At 37.4% G+C, this 22343-nt stretch overlaps 2 protein-coding genes and 1 long non-coding RNA gene across 4 annotated transcripts; 1 reads left to right on the forward strand and 2 right to left on the reverse strand.

Annotated features, from left to right (window-relative positions):
* The first annotated feature begins 2928 nt into the window (after window positions 1–2928).
* LOC118480907 lies at window positions 2929–3840 on the forward strand. The gene has a single exon (XM_035975890.1). It carries the CDS (start codon window positions 2929–2931, stop codon window positions 3838–3840), a length of 912 nt encoding a protein of 303 aa, XP_035831783.1.
* An 11187-nt stretch (window positions 3841–15027) lies between these two features.
* Window positions 15028–17930, reverse strand: LOC110870836. 2 transcript variants are annotated; one of them, XR_004864608.1, is made up of 4 exons: window positions 16777–17930; window positions 16311–16376; window positions 15847–16013; window positions 15028–15343 (listed from the first exon to the last, which is right to left on the reverse strand). It is a non-coding gene; the product is annotated as an uncharacterized LOC110870836 (long non-coding RNA). The 2 variants fall into 2 exon arrangements; XR_004864607.1 differs by having other exon boundaries at window positions 15028–15782.
* A 722-nt stretch (window positions 17931–18652) lies between these two features.
* Window positions 18653–22006, reverse strand: LOC118481158. Its single transcript, XM_035976401.1, has 9 exons — window positions 21384–22006; window positions 21128–21302; window positions 20905–21003; window positions 20682–20797; window positions 20526–20607; window positions 20043–20201; window positions 19794–19957; window positions 19298–19711; window positions 18653–18959 (listed from the first exon to the last, which is right to left on the reverse strand). The coding sequence occupies exons 2-9, from the start codon at window positions 21137–21139 to the stop codon at window positions 18911–18913; spliced, it is 1095 nt and encodes a 364-aa protein (XP_035832294.1). The 5' UTR covers window positions 21140–21302; window positions 21384–22006; the 3' UTR covers window positions 18653–18910.
* Window positions 22007–22343: the final 337 nt, after the last annotated feature.

Genomic DNA, 22343 nt, shown 5'->3' on the forward strand with positions numbered 1-22343 from the left:
ACATGTGTCCCAAATCAGGTTTCTTTTATTATATAGTGTAGATGTAGATGTAGATTCGAGTTCGACTAAATAAAATATAATACATTTATTCTAAAATAAATATATATTTATATTTGTTTTGGCTAAGGATACATGTAAGTAATAATTTAGTCCAAACTTAAGTCTAATGATATCGAATGTATATACAAGTCTAAAAATGGTTATAAAATGTAGATTTATAGATATATATAAAATAGGTTTGGTTACAAGTATAAATAAACCAAATTATTATATTTTTAGAGGATAATTATAGTTCATAAATTGTGTCGAAAATACTTATTTTACAATAATAAAAAGTCTCCCTCTCTCTATATATATATGACTAATAGGATGTCAAAAGTATACAATAGTGTTTGTATAAAAATAATATCTATTATTTAACTAAAGGCATAAGTGTGTATATATTGTCCAATTATCCAAAAATTACTTATGTTAATAATTTAACAATTTAATTTAAGGTCCAATATTAAATTAATCAAGTTAAAATAATATGTCTAGTTTGTCTAATATCTAAAGGCACTAATAAGGATTAAAAAAATAGGTTTTGGTATTCTGTACATTTTTCATAATAATATACAATTTAATATAACAGTTAAGAATATGAAAATTACTAATGTTACTACTCTAAAATAATTAACATGGATGTCCTAGCATAAACATACTATCAACATATAATGATAAATATTTAAATTAAAAAAAATAATTCCTAGAAAATTAGGTAAACAAGATTAACATCATAACTAAAGAAATTGCTTCATAAAACAAGTCTACGATTGTCATGAAATAGATTGATTGGATTAATTTGTAAAAATATAAAAATCCCCAAATTGTTAAGAATTTTAGAATCGTGTATTTCTAATCGAGCTACAATTTCCTTCCATCAACATAAATTGATAGAGTGCTTTGTAGAGAATGAAAAATAAAGCGAGTTAGGCTCAAGAATTACCTCAAACGGATGAGAAACAAGTTCGAATCGAGAGATAGAAGTTATGAGCTCTAGAATTTGTTCTTCAAAATCGGCAAAAGATTTGAGTGTTTAGGAGAGGGGTTTTGCTCATAGTATCTCGAAAATGGTAAGGGAAAACATTTGAGGTTTCAATTTCTAAAAAAAAAAAACTCATGATTTGATTACAAGTTAGAATAAGAAATAATGAGTCTTGATTAGGCTCATAAAGATTATGATTATGATGCATTAGATGCAAGGAATTGATCAAAAATCAAGTCTACATACATTAGTAAGAGATTGGAAACTGAAAAAATGATAAAGATCGAGTTTGAAGCGAATTAAGGGCTGCCAAAACGTGTAGATCGTGAAACGGTATGTCTGACCGGGCACGAGGGCGGGGTCTGACCAGGTCAACCGAGTGGTCTCCCGCGTGACACAAGAGAGTTAACTTGCTCCTCCATGTGGCACGGGAGTGGGTCAAATCCATAATTTTGATATTTGGCCATTTTTAGTCCCTTGGTTTGGTTTAGTCCAAAAATGCATAATTTAGACAAAAATTAACGAATGTACTTGATAAAATAACACATATAACATATGTATAAACTATGAATTAGTAAATGTAACAATACATGTATCATAATGAATAACAAAGCATAGAATATTCAAAGTTTAGTTTTATCAAAGAGTGTCACATCTAGTATATATCATCATAGAAGACATGAGTTTGATAATTAATCTTCTATCGTTATATGCCAATGAAAAGATGACAGGTGAACAAAATTTCTTCCCATCTTGGTCTTCAAGTCCAGGATTACTAGCATTCTAAGTAGGAAATGACTCGAGATGGGTTTCTATGGATTGTAACTAACACAATCATAGATCTTTTTCATTCCATTAGTTCCACTAAGACTATCTCCAATGCTAAGGGTGTCCTTAGGCGCCCTTAACTACCTAGTCAGCTGCCACATCATATCCTCACAAATCCTTAAAAATCCTCAGAAATCCTTAAAATTCATAGTTTCATCTCCAACCATACAAATATCCTTACATATCCTTACATTTTCCACATCATTACCTTTTTTTTTTATTTAAACTTAGTTATCTAAATTATTAAAATATAAATGTATTATAATTAAATGATTATACAATCAAATTACGTAAATAAATAATATTTAAAATAAAAAGTAAACAATATTTAAGAAAACATATATATATCTTTTATAGATATATCTTTACTTAAAAATCATAATTAAACTGGATTTAAGGCTTGCTTTGTATCAGAATGGTAAATCAATTATTAATTAATAGCTGCCAATGAAGCCCAGCTCAGCTGGGTGGAGGTGTGAGGGTTTTACCCTCTGGTCACGGGTTCGATCCCGGGCTAGAGCGGTTTTCCCGCACGGGTGAGCTAAGGGGTCGACTACCAGCCGGTCGAAAGCTGGTGTGGGCTGGACCTTAGGGGGGGCCCGGGGGTCGATCCCGGGGGGCGGAGGTACTTCGTCTAGGTGTGTTCCGCTGAGCCATTCAAAAAAAAAAAAATTATTAATTAATAGCTATAAAATAAATTGCATGATAATGAGTTATTAAGTAAAGCTGTAAACAAATCAATTGGTTAATACTATTGGGAAAAAATAAAAGAAAATGAAAAATGGCTCAAAAGTGGCACAAGAACCCAAATAATGAAGTCCTTGCACAAGGATTTTTCTTTTGGATATACCAAAATCAAATGTTCTCCAATGGGCCCTTAAACAAGGATTTATTCCAAGTCATCTTGGATGGGATTATGGATCTCCCATTGGAGATAGTCTAATATAACTTTGTGGGGACCAGTAAGCTAGCTGTAATCTCCTTCAAAAGAATCCAAACACCAAAAACTGAACGTTATGACTTGATGTCAAACCATCTTCTAATTTATTGTTACATTGCTATGGTGATACACCGATATGACAAAAAAAAGTAGCACTTGGTTCAAGATTCATCAAATATATAGGGCTCTTAGATGCAGAGTTGGAACCGGCGAAAAAACATTTTTTTGGCTGGATTCATGGGCGACTGACAGGCCTTTGAAGGAGGAATTTCCGTTGATATTTGGTCTGGCAAAAAACAAGATGAACAAGGTAAGCCATAATTATAAGAAGAATCAGAATGGGGTTTTTTGGGATTGGCAGTGGTGTAGGTTGCCGAACAATGACAGTGAGAAGAATGAGTGGATAGCTCTAAAAGATTTACTCGTGAATCAACCAGTGGGCCGTAATGAAGACGTGTGGAGGTGGAAGGAAAATAACGTGCTGGGTTTCTCGGTAAAGGATGTAAGAAAGGATTTGTCAGGAATCATCGACGTAAACATGGTCCCAACCGATTACGAATGGAGCAAAATCGCTACTTCCAAAGTAAACTTATTTGTGCTACGGGCTGTGGAGGAGAGGATACCGACGATGGTATCATTAAGAAAAAGGGGTGTACAGCTTGGATCGGATCTGTGCAAGGTGTGTGGTATAGAGCCGGAAACGGCCGATCACATTGGTATCCATTGTCCAGCTGCGAAAGAAGTGTGGTTGCAGATATGGCTATGGATTAAAATACCTCTTCGGGATCACCGAGAAAAGATAACAACAAGACTTTCCGAAAAAGCAGAATGGCCCAAGAAAAAGATGAAAATAATATACGCGATACATCTGGCAACTGTTTGGCAGCTCTGGAAAAACAGGAACAATAAAATTTATAACAATAAGTTTACGGACCCATTCAAGATTGTGGAAGAAATCAAAGAAGAGACGTATGACTGGGTAAGAACTAGGGCAAAGCTCTCGGAGATAACATGGAGTGATTGGAAGAACTTCATCTTTATGGAGTAATTTTAGTCTAGTTTTTGGTTGTTAGTTTTCTGGGTGCAAGTATTTTCTTTTATATACTGGGTTGTAAACTGGATTGATAAGAGGCAATATATAGCACCTTGCTGTATGTTGTTTTTCTTTTGTTTTTTGATGGAATAAAGTTGTTTTGTTGTTGTTCAAAAAAAAATATATGCCTTCTTGGTTAAGTTCCTTAACAAATAGATATTGGGAAACGAGTCCCAAAAGGAAACTATTTATGGTATTATCCTCATCGCTTCTTGGTATATATGGAATGCTAGAAATAAGCTCTTTTTCTTTAAAATCGTGGTTAAAGTGGAAAACATAGTTGAAAACATCATATCTTTTGGGTTATTATGGTTGGAGAATAAGTCCAATCACAAATCCATTCTTTGGAAGGATCGATGTCGTTTCAAGCTTTTCAAGCTATTGTAATTTTGTAATTATGTTTTGGTTCTTTTTTATTTGTTTTGTTGTTTGGCCCCTTACCGTTGCTTGCTGTTTCAAGCTGTTGTAACTTTGTAATTATGTTTAAGTTCATAGTAAATTACAAAAAAACGTCCTTTATGTTTACACTAGATTGCAAACTATATCTTTTACCTTCAAAAAGTACAAAAAACATACTTGATGTTTGCAAACTCTTACACGTTATGTCCTTTAGCCCTAACTGAGCTAAATTTTAATGTTAAATCAGAACAAATTGGTAATTTTACTCATTTATTTTGAATATATAAAATAAATAAAACATAAAGGAATTTTAAAAATCAAAATATATGTAAAAACATACATATATCAGTATATATGACTTCCTCTCTCTTAGCTCTCTCTCTCTCTCTTTCTCTCTCTAACAACTTGTTCTCACCACCACCACCACCATAGCACCACCGCCTTTCATGTCACACCCCAACTGATGGCGGAATCATCGGGGCGCGGCACTGAGCGAAACAGATTGTCCAGAAGTTTCCACAACAACTATTATATAAATTCAGTTTAAATGATACGTCCCATACCGTACCCCAAATAAATAACAAGTTATCATAGAAAGCAACTAGGCAAATAATTCCGTTCCGACAACAAAGATTCAATTATTATTACAGACAATTGTTTATTATTTCTAGACTCCCTAGCCTCGATTTCATCACCACGCGCCTAAGCATCCTAGCAACTTAAGCACCTGTCACATACGTTAAAATAAAGTCAATACATATAATGTAAAGGTGAGCACACAAGTTTGATAATAGCATATAGAGTTCGAATAGTTTACGCATAACCAGGCACATACACAGAGGGAAACGAAGCATGTTAATTATCGACATGGGACCATCGGTACCAACGACTGCGGGTTGACCGTCCGAGACGGTTCGCAATACATTATTACCACCGTAATCCATGCAAGTAATTGTCCTTAACAACCCCTGTGTGAACGGGTGCTGAGTCCAAACTATAGTACTATGTTGCTGAGGCAGGTAGATAGCACTCCACGTGTAAACATAATAAACAGCATTCATTTAGTCAAGTAGCACATGCAAATGGTTAGCGTTCAAATAGTTTGTGTTTGATTGTGATTTGATAGGTAACGTATGTAACACCCAAAAGTGCTAAAAGCAAAAAGGGATCGAGTATACTCACAGTGATTGATTGTGGATTGAAGGGAGCGCTGAGAGTAAGACTAGCCTGAATAGTTCGATAGCATAACGATAAGTAACGCGGAAAAGTAAGCAAGTGTGAATGGTTCGAATGGGCTGGTCGATCGAACGGCAGGTTCGATCGAACGGGCTGTTCGGTCGGCTGGTATGTCCGGTTGGACAGCCCTGTTCGATCGGCCGGTAGGCTCGATCGGCTGGGCCATTCGAGTGGATTGTTTCTTCCTCTGGTGTGTTTGTGTTTGAGGATTAGAACTTTTGAAGTTTTCGTTGCAGCATTTGAGAACACTGAAGTGTTCCTACCTTTCAAGTCGATCGATCGAGCGGTTCGCTCGATCGGCTAGCTCACTCGATCGGCTAGGAACTTCAGAAATAGTCCTCAACTGAATGTCACTCGATCGAACGGCCTGTTCGATCGGCTGGCATTCCCTACTACGAACGAGTGGTAAAATCGATCAAGTGTTGAAGTATAGTATTTCATGATCCGAAGAGTAATGTTCACCAAACGTAGTTCGATCGAACATCTCTTCCTCAATACTATGCTTCCTGAAATTTTAAAGTGTGGGACCATGTGCTAGCCGATCGGCTGGCCCGGTCGATCGGCTGGTATGTCCGATCGGCTGGGCTGTTCGAATAGCCTAGCCGTTCGGCCAGCAAGTCTGACCTGGTCGGCCTTTCGTCTAACACTTGGTTGTTTAGTTACTTGTCATCATATCGAGTTAGTTTGATAACGAGTTGAACTATGATACCTTCGTTCCTACTCGTCTCTCCGGCTCAGACAGGAATCACCCAAATCCGTCCGTTGAGCGGTTCAGAACGTCGGCTTAGAGTTTAACCCATTGTCGGTGAACCTCGTAGATAGAACCCGAATCTTGAACCATCCAACAATTGGAATGATCGATGGGTTGGCTCAGGCTTCGTTTCTACCGGTTTGAAGGCATTGAGTGTAAAAGAGTTGAAAGAAAGTTGGGATTCCTTCTTTCAATCCTTCACAACTTGTGGATGTTTAGATCTTTGATAGATCTTAACTTGTTTATGTGGAAATCGGTTAGATCTAAGCTATTCATGGTTGAATGAGGCCAAAGTTTGATGTTCTTCAAGAACACCATGATGACATCACCCAAGAACACTTAGATCTTGGTGATTTCACGGTTAGAATCCAAGTTTTGAAAGATAGAAAGATGTAGAATCAAGTAATGATAAAAAACGTACAAGAATTAGAGTGAAAACTTACCGGAGTTGAGAGAAATCTGAGAAAAGATGAAGGATAGGAGCTGGCCGGTCAAAACTTTCCAAAAGTGGAAATGAAGACAAGGACAGCCCTATTTATAGGCTTCCAAAAGGGGAAAGTGGCAGCCGATCGGCTAGGAGCTCCGATCGAGTGGGCTGCTCGATCGGCTGGCAAGATGCTAGCCGATCGGCTAGCCTGTTCGATCAGGGTGCTTCCTGTTCGATCCGCGACCCACTTCGAGTATTTCGCGAAGATTTTCGACGTTTTGATTTCGATGGACGATGATACGAATACGATAAAGTTCCTAATCAAATTACTTTCAGTCCCAACTAGTATATCTAACATACAATCTTCTATAAGTCACGTTTCGATGTCGGTTTCGATTGAGTTCGATTGCCTTTCGAGTTTCGATTCGATTTTCGATTGATTTGCTTGAATACCACACCAAACATAAAGTAAACACGCACAAGTAACACATAAGGCACACACACACGTATAACAATACCAAACTTTGCATAATTCGAGTCTCGAGTTCGATGTTTGTTAGATCGGTTTGATTACTGATTAGTTAACTTTATCGCATTGTTACATCCTATCATTCACAGTCGTAGATCGGTTCGCGTTAAAACATTCGATTACTTCGATTCTTGTTGATTACAACACTTACTCCACATAATACAACTAAAACATAAAATAGACTATCTACAGTCAAAGAAAGTCAAAGTTGACTTGGACTTTGACTTTGACTTTGACATTTGAAAACACGGGGTGTTACATTTCATCCTTATGCATCCCTTTAAACACCTCAGCTAAATCCACTTCTCAAACCAAATCAATACCCAAATCAAAATCCCCACAAATCAGAAACACTCACTGCTGAGTCTAATCGGAAACACCTGCCGTCATTGTAGACACTCCCCACCAAACTCAAATCAAAATCCAAAAATATCAAAAACCCAATTCCCTTTACAATCTTTATAACATACCTAGTAATCAAAACCTGAGTTATACCCGATTCGATCAAACCCACAACCAAAACCCCCCGAGTTGTTTAAGAAAAAATAAAGGCCACAATAACCACCGATCAAAAACCCCACCATCGATCTGCTGTATAAAGGCCACATCCACCGAATCAGCCTCAGCCACCCACAGCCGCCACAAACACTAACCCCACACCGATTTGTTGTCTAAAGGCCACAACTACTGGATCTATCTCCACCACCCGTAACCACCACGGATCTGTAGGTATGCGATGGTGGAGGTGATGGTCAACGATGATGGACTTGGGAGAGAGAGAGAAAGAGAGACAGAGACAGACATACAGAGTGAGTGCATGTGTAGAGAGAGAGAAATGGAGAGAATGAGTGGCTGGATTTGAGGGTGGCCGGCGAAGCTGATGGTGGCAGGTGTAACAACCCTTGCCAAAATAATTATGTGTTATTTTAATAATGCCCATTAAGAAACCCTAATTGAGACCCCCAAATAATATGGCACGACCCATAATTTTCAAAAACAGTCAAAACTAGGAACATGGCCCCCTAAAACTCAAGGGGGTTATTCCCTAATGGATAATTATCCATAAAATCGAAGTAAAACACGTTTAGTTTGATTTTGACTCACCAAGGCTATGTAGGACACGAGGCCACCCTAGCTAAAATAGGTGTGCCCCGCGTGTCGCGCCAGGATCCCTGGCAGCCGGCGCGACACGCGGGGGACACCAAAATCCAGTATATAATGCAGGGGTTTGGCACTTGCATGGTTTGATTGTTTCGACGTAAAAACTCACTACACACGTTAAGTTATAAGCTGTTTCGTTTAAAACTATCAAAATCTCGAACCTCTGCTATGACAACAGGGTAAAAACTCGATCACTACTATGATACAATGTCCGATCGATTAAAACCGATCCGATGGATGTTTAAGTGCTGCCTGAATACGGGCTATACTTTGTCATTCGTCGTGAGGGTTTCGATCTCGTGAAATTATCGTAAATGTTGAATTAAGTTACTGACCTTGTTTCGTTTGCATTGTTATATTTAAACTAGGTTACCAGGCTAAATCAGTAGGCATACTCTGCCCGTCTAAACTTGCAATGTGAGTCATTCTGTTTTTATCAAAGTTGCTTTGTAAAACCCTAAATGTTTTCCAGTTATACTTTGCAGTGATTAAGTCTGTGCTAATCTTTAATTACTAGCAGTAAGTGGGGGTATTGTGCACATTACTACTAATGATTTATCACTTTAGGTGGGCGAGCCTAATTTGTGATATGTCCACAGTCATAGATCCGGTCGAGTGACAGCTGAACCAGCTAATTATAAGATAGGGGCAAATGTGAAAACTCTTAATGCTGTAAATTGTAACAATGTGTCATTTTGTGTAAATTGAATGACTCGCCTGTATTTCCCCGCTGATAAAATCTTTTTAACCATGTTTCAGGTGATTTACTGTGAACAAGAAAAAGTGCCGTGTAGCACTACCAGCTTGGATAAAGTGGCTCAGTAAATAAAAAACATGTTTTTGTAAACAGGGGATTTCCCAGTGAAATTCCTTTATTGTAAATTACGGGGTTCGTCCCGAAGCTTAAAATAAAATAATTGGGTATTTTCAGTTTTAAATGATCCCGTTAAAAATTCCGATGCCAAATTAAATACTAATACCACGGGTTTCTGTCCCGCGGCATTCGAACCAGGAAATTGGGTCGGGGGTCGTGACAGAAGGTGGTTGAATCGTTGAGGTGGAAGTGGTTGTGGCAGATGATATAAGAGAGAGGGGGGATGGGGTAGAGAGAGAAAGGTGTATAACTATATATATATGTGTGTGTGTGTTATATTAGTTTTTTAAGTTTATATTTTGTTTTATTTATTAAATAAATAATGTAAAATGACAAAAATACCCTCATGTGGGGTCCACTTAGTCAGACTTAACCACAAAAATTAATTGAGTTAGAGCCAAAGGACATAACGTGCAAGGATTTGTAAACATCAAGTACGTTATTTGCACGCTTTGAAGATAAAAGACATAGTTTGTAATTTGGTGTAAACATAAAAGACGAATTTTGTAATTTACTCTTAAGTTTATGTAATACACAAGTTTCTAACATAGTTGTACAGGTCACTCCCCTCTACATTTTGTAATCAATGTTTTGGCTATTTTTAAAATTTTGATCATAACGAGAAAGTCAAGAGGACCAATTTTCCTAATTTAAAAGGAGGTAGTGGACTTTCTCACACTCCGCATCAGGTTTTCGGCCAGTATCAATTCGGTTTGTTGTGTTATTATTTGTTACAATACATGCATGGCACCGATGCTTAGTATAATTATTAAGTCAAACTTGAGTTCCAAGTTATTAGAGGCATTAAGGCCCTTTCACATTACCAATTCCCGGCGAACATGGGCGTCAAACTCTGGCACCAAGATCCCTTCGCCAAGGCTATGGTGAGCATGAAGGGATAAGAGAGAGAGAGAGAAAGAGAGCGAGAGAGAGAGAGAGAGAGAGAGATACCATGTGTGAATGGGGAGTGGTGTGTGTAAGGCTGTAAACGAACCGAACGTTCAGCGAACAGTTCGTGAACCGTTCGACGGGAAGTTCGTTTATGTTCGTTCAATTAGCTTAACGAACGAACACGAACAAAAAATTTCGTTCGGTTAGCTTAGCGAACGAACACGAACACATGTCTTGTTCGTTCGACTACGTTCGTGAACGTTCGATAATTTGTTCGTTTACGTTCGTTCGTGTTCGTTTGATTATATAAAAAAAAATAATAAATAATAAATCTTTTATCTAAACATATTGAAAAGTTGAAACACTATTGTTTTCTAAGTTAGCCAAAATTTAGACATCCTAAGACATTTTTGAGGATAATTATGTCTAAATTAGTTAAACTTGAATCATCGTTTGGTGGTCTAGTGGACTTCTTGTATTTTGATTATCATTTAATGGTTGTATTTAACTACTTATATCCATGTTTAAGTATTTTCAAGTTAAATGTTCATTTGTGTTTGTTTTTATTTGCTTATGTTCGTTTGTGTTCGAGACCAGTGTTCACAAACTGTCGTGAACAACTGAATTTCCTTAACGAACGAACACGAACATAAACTTATGTTCGGTATGCGTTCGTGAACAGTTCGCGAACATGTTAATTTCCTTAATAAACGAACACGAACATGGCCTTGTTCGTGTTCCTTCGGTTCGTTTACGATCCTAGGTATGTGTGTGTGAGAGAAAGAGATTAAACAATTTTTGTTTTATTTTTAGTCAATCTTGTGGTACTACATCCCTTTTACTTTTTAATTAACCCACTACACCCCTCTAAATGGGTAGTTTGATTAAAGCTTCACTGTCTACGTGGCTAGGGGAATCTATGTAGGGGCCAGGGGTGCCAAATTCCTCTGTTGATGTATTGGAAATCCTTGAGCAGATATTTGGATACTTTGAATCTAAGTAGTGTTGCAAAAATCATGCTTCAACGCATCTGTTCTCAAGCTCCGACGAATCCTTTAATCGAAGAGTAATGAACAGTCGGTGATTTGTGAGACTGGGGACACCGACGAGTTTGAAACAAAGATTTACCGATGGTTTTCTTCAAGAATTAAAAGGAAGAAAAGGTAGTGTTGGGATGTACAAGAAGTATGATTCCAAACTTCTAATCTGATGGATTTGTGAAGGGTTATAACCTATGAAAAGGAAATTCAAAACTTCTAATCTGATGGATTTGTGAAGGGCTATAACCAATGAAAAGTAAATTTCAAACTTCTAATCTGATGGATTTGTGAAGGGTTATAACCAATGAAAAGGAAATTCCAAACTTCTAATCTGATGGATTTATGAAGAGCTATAACCAATGAAAAGGAGATTCCAAACTTCTAATCTAATGGAATTTGTGAAGGGTTATAACCAATGAAAAGGAGATTTCAAACTTCTAATCTGATGGATTTGCGAAAAGCTATAACCAATGAAAAAGAGATTCCAAACTTCTAATCTGATGGAATTTGTGAAGGGTTATAACCAATGAAAAGGACATTCCAAATTTCTAATCTGATGGATTTGTGAAAAGCTATAACCAATGAATAGAAAATTCCAAACTTCTAATCTGATGGATTTGTGAACGGCTATAAGCTATGAAAAGTAAGGGTTACAAATTTGTCAGCTCATGCATTGTATATGAGAAATATTGACAAAGTCAAGTGTGATTCAATTCAATTGTCAAGTCTAGTTAATATTTTTTTTTATTGAAAAGAAACGATTTATTAGAAGGTTAGAGCAAATTACAAATCATGGGTTGGTAGACGGGCAACAAGCTGCGCCGCCACCCCCTTTTGAATTGCAAATCCTACTCGGCTAAACACATAACTATGGCCTACAGACACTGTCGCATGCGCAAGTGCTGCCTTTTGAACCCGCTTCAAGAAATCGGACGCCACAGGGGCCAGACAACCAAAGGTATCGAACGCGAAAGGAAGGAAGGCATGTTGATTATCTATGCAGGCCTGCTCGTGCTTGGATATTTTCCCCGCCTCAGCCTTCCGCGTTGCTTGCCCTGAAACAAAACCATTGCCCCTGAAACCGGCAAGAGGCGACACCCCCGTGAGATCAATGCAAGCATACTTACCCCCGGACCATCCAAAAACCAGCACATCGGCTGGTCGAAGGGAAGACCTCCCCTCCTTCGGGTCCGTTAGGAAATTAACCGGAGCCTCTTTTTTAGCAGCGATACCAGCTCGCTTGAGAACGTCAAACAACACATCTCTAACCAGATCGTGTTTGTACTTGAAGCCAGGAAGCTCTTTGCAGTGAAGGGCATGTTCCCCGAAGCTATCAAGACACACCTTCCGACAAACAGGGCACGGTTCATTCCTCAGGGTACAATGGTATCATCAATCGATTTTTGAGGACAGACCGATATTTACTTTATGAATTTATTCTACTCTTAATTTATGTGAATATTTATAAGTTTAAAAAAATTTCATATAAAAATTTCAGTATGATTAATCGCTAGTCAGTATCAGGGACGTAGCTTTTAAGGGACGGGGGTTGCACCCGCCCTCCGAATGTTTCGGTAGAAGTGTAATATTTTCGATTTTTTGTCCGAAAAATTTAAAATTATATAGGTCTGCCCCCACCAATTATCTGCCTCTACCAAGTTTATTGTCCAAAATATTTATACATATTTTCGTATTAAATTAAAAAAATATGAAGAACGAGCCATTAGTAAGTTTTTATAATTGTTTATAAACTTTAAATAAATTTTGTTACTACTTTATATATAAATCAAAGTTGAGGGTTCTTTTTTATCTTAAAGGTACTTACCGTTTATGTTAAAGGTCGTCGAGCTGAGTTGTAATTCTTTATTTAGGTACTTATCATTTATCTTGCATCATTATAAATATTTTGGTCTTTATTTTTTGTTAACAATATTTAGCATTTTTAGTTTTATATGTAAGAATACGTCATTTGAATGAATGGAGATTATGTAGTTTTATTTAGAGTTATTATTGTTTGACCTGACCCGAATCGAATATCCGACCTGAACATACAACTCAAAACATAGCAATATGAAAAAAAATGGTCCCATGACTTTCCGCTTCCCCGGAACTTTAGTCAAGCTCCACCACTGGTCGGTAACTCACCGGCTGACTAGCGCCTAATGATTCTTACAACACTGGATGTATGGTAAAAAAAATTCTGGAGAATACTCAGCAAATTTATTCTAGATTCGTTACTGTAGATAACCGCCGTGGCATGATACAACTTTTACAGTTTTTTATTAACCCAATAAAGATTTTTTTTCTTTTAAACGACAACTCAATACAATTAAATTTAATGAGTTTTGCGTAAAACAATTCAATGTGGATCTCACTCTCCTTAACCAATCTAGTAAATCTTCAGGTTCTACCGAGTTTAGATACCGTTAAACTTTAACACCGCAACATGGTGGCTTTTGTTGCGTAGAGATTAGACGGTGGTTTTGACTAGTCACACATTAGATGAAGCATATGGGCATGGGGCCATCAAATCATGACTACACGCGTTCAAATACAGTGGACCATCAGTACGGAGTTCTTGCCGAGTGGCTATTAAAAAAAGTGTAAATGCCGAGTTCTTTTTTTTTTTTTTAATTTAAACGGCCATCAAAATAATACAAGTTTTTGCTTGTAAATGATTTCAACTTAGCGGGCCTTCCGTGCGCAGTTAATGCGCTACAGGCCTACAACAGGTCTTATTATGACAATAATTTAGTATTTGACCTCTTAATCATTACAACTCATTAACTTATATATACAATGTATAAGTTTTTTCATATGATGTGGTTTAGTAGTTTTTTAATCAATGATCTGTCATTCTTTTTCTTCTTCTTTTTTTTAACCAACTCATAACCCACTATATTTCTAAGTTTGAGTTAATAGCCAAAATGGTCCCTGAGGTTTGCTTACTTTTGTCACTTTAGTCCAAAATCCAATTTTTTTTAAATCTGGGTCCCTGAGGTTTGTATGTTGTTGTCATTTTAGTCCAAATTTCAAAAAAATTTAATTTTGTCAGGATTTCTTACTGAATTTTGTCTTCTTCCTCATTTCTCATAAGGGCAAAATTATCATTATAGATTATTATAAACTAATTTATATTAAAAAAATAAAAAAAGCCTCAAAGAACTTTAAATAACCCTAATCGATAAAAACGTCTCACCTTCCCCCATCATCTTCTTCCTCAGACCTGCTTCCCTTCCCCTAATCGAACACCGAACCCTAACAATGGATGACAATGAAGACTGGACCGGTGCATCCGAAGAGAAGGCACAACGTTTGATCCTGAAGTAAAATATGGTACGTAATCGTGATTGTTTACTTATAAATTTGATGTTTTTTTCTTTCAAAATTGTTATGGCAATCTTAGTTGAATCGATCTCTGAAAAGTTTTTTTGTCAATATACAGCTATTCGACCTGGATTTTTCACGCTGAGACTTCATCATGGAGGTAATTTCACTGATGAGGATGACTTTGAATACGGGGGGGGGGGGGGGGGGGGGGGCAGGTAGACCACATTGACAAGGTGGATTCTGACTTCTTATCATTGATCATATTGGGGATGACTTTGAAGCAGGTCTGAGGAAGAAGATGATGGGGGAAGGTGAGAGGTTTTGATCGATTAGGGTTATTTAAAGTTCTTTGGAGCTTTTTTTATTTTTTAATATAAACTAGTGGTATCAAACCGGCGCGTTGCGCCAGAGATTCAACGTGCTACATGGCGGGATCAAACGCGGGAATTTGGTCGGTTTCATATCCTTTTGTTATGGTACAGGCACTCGTTATAACAACCGATAGGGAAAAAATAAATAATTATGATTGTGATATAATCAAAAGAATACATCTGATTTACCCCGCTTCGTAGCGGTATATGAGTTTAAGAGCATACATGTAGTTGTATATGCGTTTAAGAGCATACACTCTTTAGTCCTGTAACTCGCCTTGTCTTGAAACTCAGCGCTGAAAGCCCAGTCAGCTAAGGAAGCTCAGTTAGTTGATAGATGTAACACTAAGCCAATCCGAAAAGTGGAGTAGAATCAAGAAACTGGCAGACCTTAAACCTAGCCTACAATCCGATCTTTCGTCTCTTCGCTTGCGTTTTGCCACCTCTAACTTCAAGAGCATACATAGTTTCAAATTCATCAAATAAACCCATATTATAAGCGAACAATATTAACAAAATAAGAAACAAAAACATGCATTGGCTTTTGCAGAATCCCATGAGAAAAATGTTGTAAAGAAGTTAGGTTGGTTTTCTTCTGTGTACATATGGGGATAGCCCATCTAGAGATGCAGCGAACTCATATGTATTCCGATATCTTTCATTAAAAACATATTAGACAACAAAAATAAGCTTGCAATATTACTGATAGAAGATATGCTAAACAGGTACATGCCTGATTTCAAAAGCACTTTGCCTTTCCTTGGAGTCTACAGGCTAACCAACCCAAACAAACATCTCAACATGTGTCTCTCATATTAACATATCCTCGGTCACGCAGGTTGATGAACCCTTTTAGTCATTTAAATTGCTAGCTACCAAATATGTAATCTGAAATGATAACTACTTCAACCCCTGAACCACGATTTACGCAAAGATAATAAGTGAAACTTACAATGTAGGCTTCCTGGTATCATTCTCCATCTGTTCTACCATCACCGTTGTCACTCCAGTCTTCAAAGGAGCTTCCAAACACACCTGCCTACTGACAACACCTTCCACCTACACCAACCGCTTATTCCCACCCGCGCTTTGCAGCGGTACTCGGTGTTGAAGAACAAACTTAATGGAAATAAAACAACCATTAATATATAACACGAAACCTTTTCAGCATTTCTGAATGGTCTAGATATTGATTAAGTTTTGTCTTAAGTGTAAGTTTATAAAGTATATTCTATTATAGCAAAATAGATGTTTAACAATTAATAATTCGTTGAACTGATTGTTTTTTATTGTAATAAAAAAAATACCATATGAAAATATGCATAACTTTTTGATATTTTCATGTGAATGTGTTTCGCGTATCCACTAATTAATGTGACCGATTTCTACAAAGAAATTATGAAAATAGCCATGTACCGAAATGCGTTGGTGACTTTGCTTCTTCTTAACCCTTGTTTAAAATAAACAACTTGGACTGTGAACCTGGGAAAAAAAGCATCATATTAGTAGCCTATTGAAGTAGTGACCATATGAAATTAAAGAATACCTCAACACCCATTTGACAAGCCATTAATACTTCTCTAGCAATCAGCATTACCACCGATAAAGTAAAAGAAATCAACATTTAACTTAGAATACTATACATGACAGCACCTAAAGAATGACTACAATTCCTGAAATGTTTATAAAACTATCCATCCCAAACTTCTATGGTTAAATTTACATGTGGATCAGTACATTAGGAGCCAGTTCCAGCCAGTGGAACACCACTAAACTTAGCCAAAACCATAGTATAATTTAATTATAGAACAAAATGGTTCCAATCATTACTATATCAGCCATCTACCCAATAAATGGAGACATGCTGACCAAAAGTGCTTACCGAAATTGTCGCGGAAACACGATTCAAGTCTCTGAGGTTGTGGTTGTTCAAGATCACCTTCAACTCTCCCATTCCATCTCCAGAATCGACCGATTAGAGTCACCGGTACCGCCGCCGGAACCCTAGAACCCACGACCGTCAAGTTCCCATTCAGCGCGACGATCGACAACATTACTGTCGGCCGGAGACCATAGTCAGTTCCTCCATCACCACCGCGCCTCTCTCTATCTTACTCTGCCTCTGTCGCGTACTCTCTCTATCTCTTTCTACCGCCATAATGGAATGGGAAGCGTTGTTTTTGTCATGGGTTAAAAGAAACCCTAAAATACCCCTAGATTTTACTGTTCATTCCATTCTATATAAAATGTATATAAATGCTTGTATCACCTCTGAACACAAACATTTTGGTGAAAACAACTTAGAAAATAAACTAAAGTAACACTTATCATCAGAATGTGAGTTCAACCGGCTACTACAGACATCATAATCCAAAACCATAAGCGATTATACACCCTATGTAATATCTGGCGGATAGAACAAAAACCCTAACATAAAATTTACCTTTTTAAAAGGCTCAAAGGCCAGAGGGGCGTAGATACGAAGGTTATCAAATTCATGCCCTAGTTGCGAAGATTTTGCTGTTACCCACCAACATGGTTGAAACATAAAGAATCAAGCAATAGACATCTGGTTCGGGTTGTATAATCGGACAGTAGACGGGTTTTACCTTAATACTCACAAATGGAAGATGCAAGCTTTAATCCTTCTGGACGGAACTTCGCTGGAATAGGACCGGAACCCTAGGTGTTTCGCCAGAGCTTCTTCAAGCCATCCTTGTCACGCTATCTGCCGTCACCGAAGTTCTGCTGATGTCGACAGAAACAACAACCGACAACCTAGCAACCACTTACGGCTGCTGACCGCCGTTACGGTGACCAGAAACCCTGGTACCACCGCTCCCCACCACCATGTACGACGGACTCGTCTGTGATGTCGACGCCGGAGAACCATGCGCGGCGCGTCCACAGTGTCGAAACCGGAGACTTCTCCGTCTCTGTCTCCCCTCTCTCTTTCTCTGGCTTAGGGTTAGGTTTTGAAGAAGGGAGGGGCGGTGATACTGCATATAAAGTGAAATTACCAAGATCTCCTCTCTACTGTTCAAAACGTTCAGTTATTAATATATAGGATAATTTGTTTATAATAATCTATAATGACAATTTTGTCCTTATGAGAAATGAGGAAGAGGACAAAATTCAGTAAGAAATCCTGACAAAATTAGACTTTTTTGAAATTTAGACTAAAATGGTAACAAAATGCAAACCTCAGGGACCCAGATTTAAAAAATTTAGATTTTGGACTAAAGTGACAAAAGTGAGCAAACGTTATGAACCATTTTGACTATTAACTCTCTAAGTTTTCTTGACTTCATCATGAAACATATCGGCCACCACCATCATTCAATCCACTAGAGAACTACTTAATAAAATATAAAAAAGTTGTTCTCGCTCAACAAAGCTACGAAATAAAACGGATATTAAAAGTTAAAGAAGGTGAAAAAAGCCAACCATTGTGGAATTTGTATACAGAGTGGTCATAATCAAACAAGATGTCCCTCTAGTCTAGAAAAAAGATATTGATCTTTAACATGGTCATATCAACAATGCATAAATTTTAAAAAAATCACTTCCAGTCTTTCTCTCCAATTTATCATCTTTCACAAACATACTTATATATCTGCATAATCACATCAATTTTAAATCTATTTTTCATAATCACTAGAGGGAAGGCCCGTGCGATGCACGGCATGACCAACAATTAGTGTCCTTCATTTTGTTGTGTGTTCGAGGAAAAATGTTTATGTATGGATAAAAGATAATTAGCCAAAAGACAATGTAAGAGAAGCCATACAAAACGTGATAAGAGCTTGTACCATAAGCCGGCCACACAAAATGTAAGGCGTGCATAGCACAGGAACTTTGTTTGCGGAATTTGTTTAAGAACAAACATGTATGCCAAGTCTAAAAACATGCATTACAGGGAAAAAACTTAAAGGAGTTCACAAAGCTTCCTGTTTTATTCAATAATTCACGAAATCTTTTGCCGCTAATGCATGGCCATGTAGTCCACATTCCCCTCAGTAGTTACCCACAGAATCATCCGAATCAGAACCTTCATAAGTAGGGCTGTGAAAGAAAGAAAGGAAATGTTAGGCAGAACTTTAACTTGGATGACGTATATGTTAGCAGTTCATATCCATTATTTTGTAATTAAAACTTGATGGGGTCGTATGCGTTCTCAAATCGAAAAAGCGATGGGGTTGTATGCGTTCTCAAATTGAAAAAGCACATAACAAAACCAATGGTGTAATTGTACTTGTTTATAGTTAGTGATAAAGAAATAAACATGATGTTTGTATCATATAATATTCACTTTTGAACATTTACTTAAACACGACACAAATGGATATGTAGTTATGTGGTTCATGGAATTTGGTAAGTCAAAAGTATATATAGAAACTTACATGTACTTTCTGATTGTTTCTTTGAGCTTTACCGGTGTCGGTATTGTCATCACCCCTTTACCCTTCCTAGTCATGGGAGTAGGAGTGGTAGATCCAACGGATTCACAATTGGTTTCGTCCGGGAGCACACGCTTGCAGTTGAAGCTCTCAAAGGCCCCATGATGGTAGTATGTGGATGTATCAACTTGGATGGTTCGGGTGGTGCCCACAAGTGAGTGTAAGCAGTGTGGGAGCGTTGAGATGCTACCGTCAGAGTTCTGTATCATGACTGGAGCGGTGTAGATATGCGAGAGACCCGATTCCGCATTGAGTATAGACTCAGCAGTGGTGTTTGTTAGAATTTGTGCAGTGTCATCAAAGCACATGATGACCGCATTTGCCGTGGAATCGAGCACCTCAAGTTCAAGATGGAACCTGGTGAAAGTTTTTTTTTCAGATGTGAAAGTGTATAAAGGCGATTGCCAACGCACATAACTATAGAATATGAAAACCAAACCTTGCTTGTGGAAACATAACTGGGTTTTCACAACCAGCACACCACAGCTCCCCGTGTTCACGCGATACACCTTTCATGCATTTTCCTCCGCCACACATAAGTCTGAACCACTCTTCGCTATTACGTACGCCTTTAATGGCCACACGACAATTGAACTCAGCATTCTGCATGGATTAGAAGGAAAACATTTAATGTATGGATAATAATAATGCCGAGGGAAACAATCGAAATTATAGAAAGTTTTGATACCGTGTGTTTCTTATTTTCTCGACCATGGTGTAATATTTCTTCAAGAGTCGACAAACCTTCTGAACAGTTAGCAATAGCAGTGGTTTTCTTCATGTTGGCAGGTGTCTTCCGATATTCAGCCACAGGTTGCATAATGAAAGGGAGGATGCTTGACTGTGGCTGTGTAATTATAGAGACATGATAAGTAGCCTTTTGGGATGACTTGTGGCAGTTTTCATTTTAATGAAAGCTTAAATGCAAAAAATGTTATAGGAGCTGAATATGAAACATCTAATTGCATTAATGATAACAAATAATATTAATAATAATAAATGATGGTAACATATATTTTGATGTTACGGAATCTGAATATGAGAAGTCTATATATATATAAATCTATATTATTAAATAAAATGGATGATTCAATTGGTTAAAATATATTTGAAAATCGTTTGGTACATCCTGGGAAAACGGGGGAAAAACCAATTTTAGCAAAGAATGTACCTTGTCCTCGCATAGTCTCCAGCATTCATTATCCAAACAGAACCCTTGTGCAGAAACTTCAGTCTTCCCCTTCAAGTTTAATCTATATAAACACATATGTAAAATGTTAACAAAATTTTCCAAATAAGTAGACTATGTCAGCGATGATTGCATTACCTCATACAATAGTCAAATTTAGCAGGAAAGTCAACCTTGGCCATAAATAGCTCAACAAAACCTCCCTCTTTACATTTATCGATACACCTAAGCGCCAATGCAGCCTCTGCTTGAAGCTGAAATACAAAAAAGTATAAAAGTAAAATAAAAAAGTGGAGAAAATAGAAATGCCTTTTGTCTTTGTAGAACATATAATGAAGGTTATCCTGATAACCGTAGATACCTCATTCAAACCACCAATTGTCATGCGGTACGCTAAATTCAAATGAGCTGATAGATCACATAAAACCACAGGAAAATACTTTACATATTTCTTTCTTTCCTGTAAAATAAAAAAAGTCAAATATTCAGCAACTTTGATACATATATAAAATAACAAAAAAACAAAAAAATGAGAATGGCAATCAGCCAATGACAATAGCAGTCAACCAATGACAATAGCATACCTCCTTAGACATATCACTTCCTCCCTGAGGCTTGATGAAAATCCCGTTGCCAAAAGGGTGGAGGGACGGGTTGACTTTGAAGTTTGACCTTGATGGTATCAAAAGGGTGTCCAACTATCAACTGTGTCGCCCCTCCTATTGTTCCGGCGGTTAACTCCTTTGCTACATCCGTCATCTGTGAGTTCGTATGAACAAAAAGAAAATGAAAAACACGATATGTTTGAAAAGTTCGTTTTTAGTTTTAACTTAAACTCACTGGTTAGGATCACAATTAGGGATTTCAATTTTCTACCGAAGAACCTCTGGACTTCTCCAATGAATTCGCAGAACCCAAAAAATTTATCCGTTTTTCCTTCTTTCAATATCGAGTTTCTCATGAATATACACATCCAAGTTTTGCATTTGCAGATGCTTAATACGAAGCGAAAAAGCAAGCAAGCAAGCCCAAGTTTGGCGAACCAAATATTGCAAATATTAAACTGAGGTCTTACACATTAAATTAACCAACCATTAATTGACGTTTAAAACATATAATCTACTTGCCATTAATCTGGCAAATGTAGATCTCTTGGGACCAAAAAAAAAAATTAGACCAATAATGAACTCAAACTTCACCTCTTTATTAGAAGATATCAGGATGGAATCGTCCAGGGATGGAGTTGCTTCCCTGAGCTTGCTTTAAATGCATTGTTAACGCATAGTTATTCACCTCAAGTGTCCTCACCTGCTCTTGATATTGAGATAATAACTGTTTCAACTGCTGCACCTCTACGTTCCTCTCATCATACTCCTTTTGTCATTCATGTTGAATGGCTACAGCACGTTTCAGTATTGCATTTTCCCTCAGAAGAACTTCAATTGGTTCCTTGAAAACTAAATTTTCCTGAAAGTAATAGTACAACCAAATAAGATAGTTAGAAAATAGTACACTCTACACTCATGTGTGTGAGTTGTGTGTTTGGGTGGGATGAGAAGCTTGCCTTATGAAGGGTTTCTGCTGCATCACCAGCAGCACGTTCGGTTATGGATTTCTCCAAACTTTCAAGTACACGCATAGCACGAAGTCTAGCGTCATCAATGCTGGTAGCACTTGTCATTTCTGTCACAAACAACTCAACCCATTCTGCACCGTTTCTCGGTGAGTTTTCCAAAGAAACATCTTCGCTGGCAGTGACCGGACCTACATTTTTATTCAATAAAAGAACTTAGTCTACTA

Source organism: Helianthus annuus, chromosome 8, assembly GCF_002127325.2.
Source record: "Helianthus annuus cultivar XRQ/B chromosome 8, HanXRQr2.0-SUNRISE, whole genome shotgun sequence".
Lineage (NCBI taxonomy): Eukaryota > Viridiplantae > Streptophyta > Magnoliopsida > Asterales > Asteraceae > Helianthus > Helianthus annuus.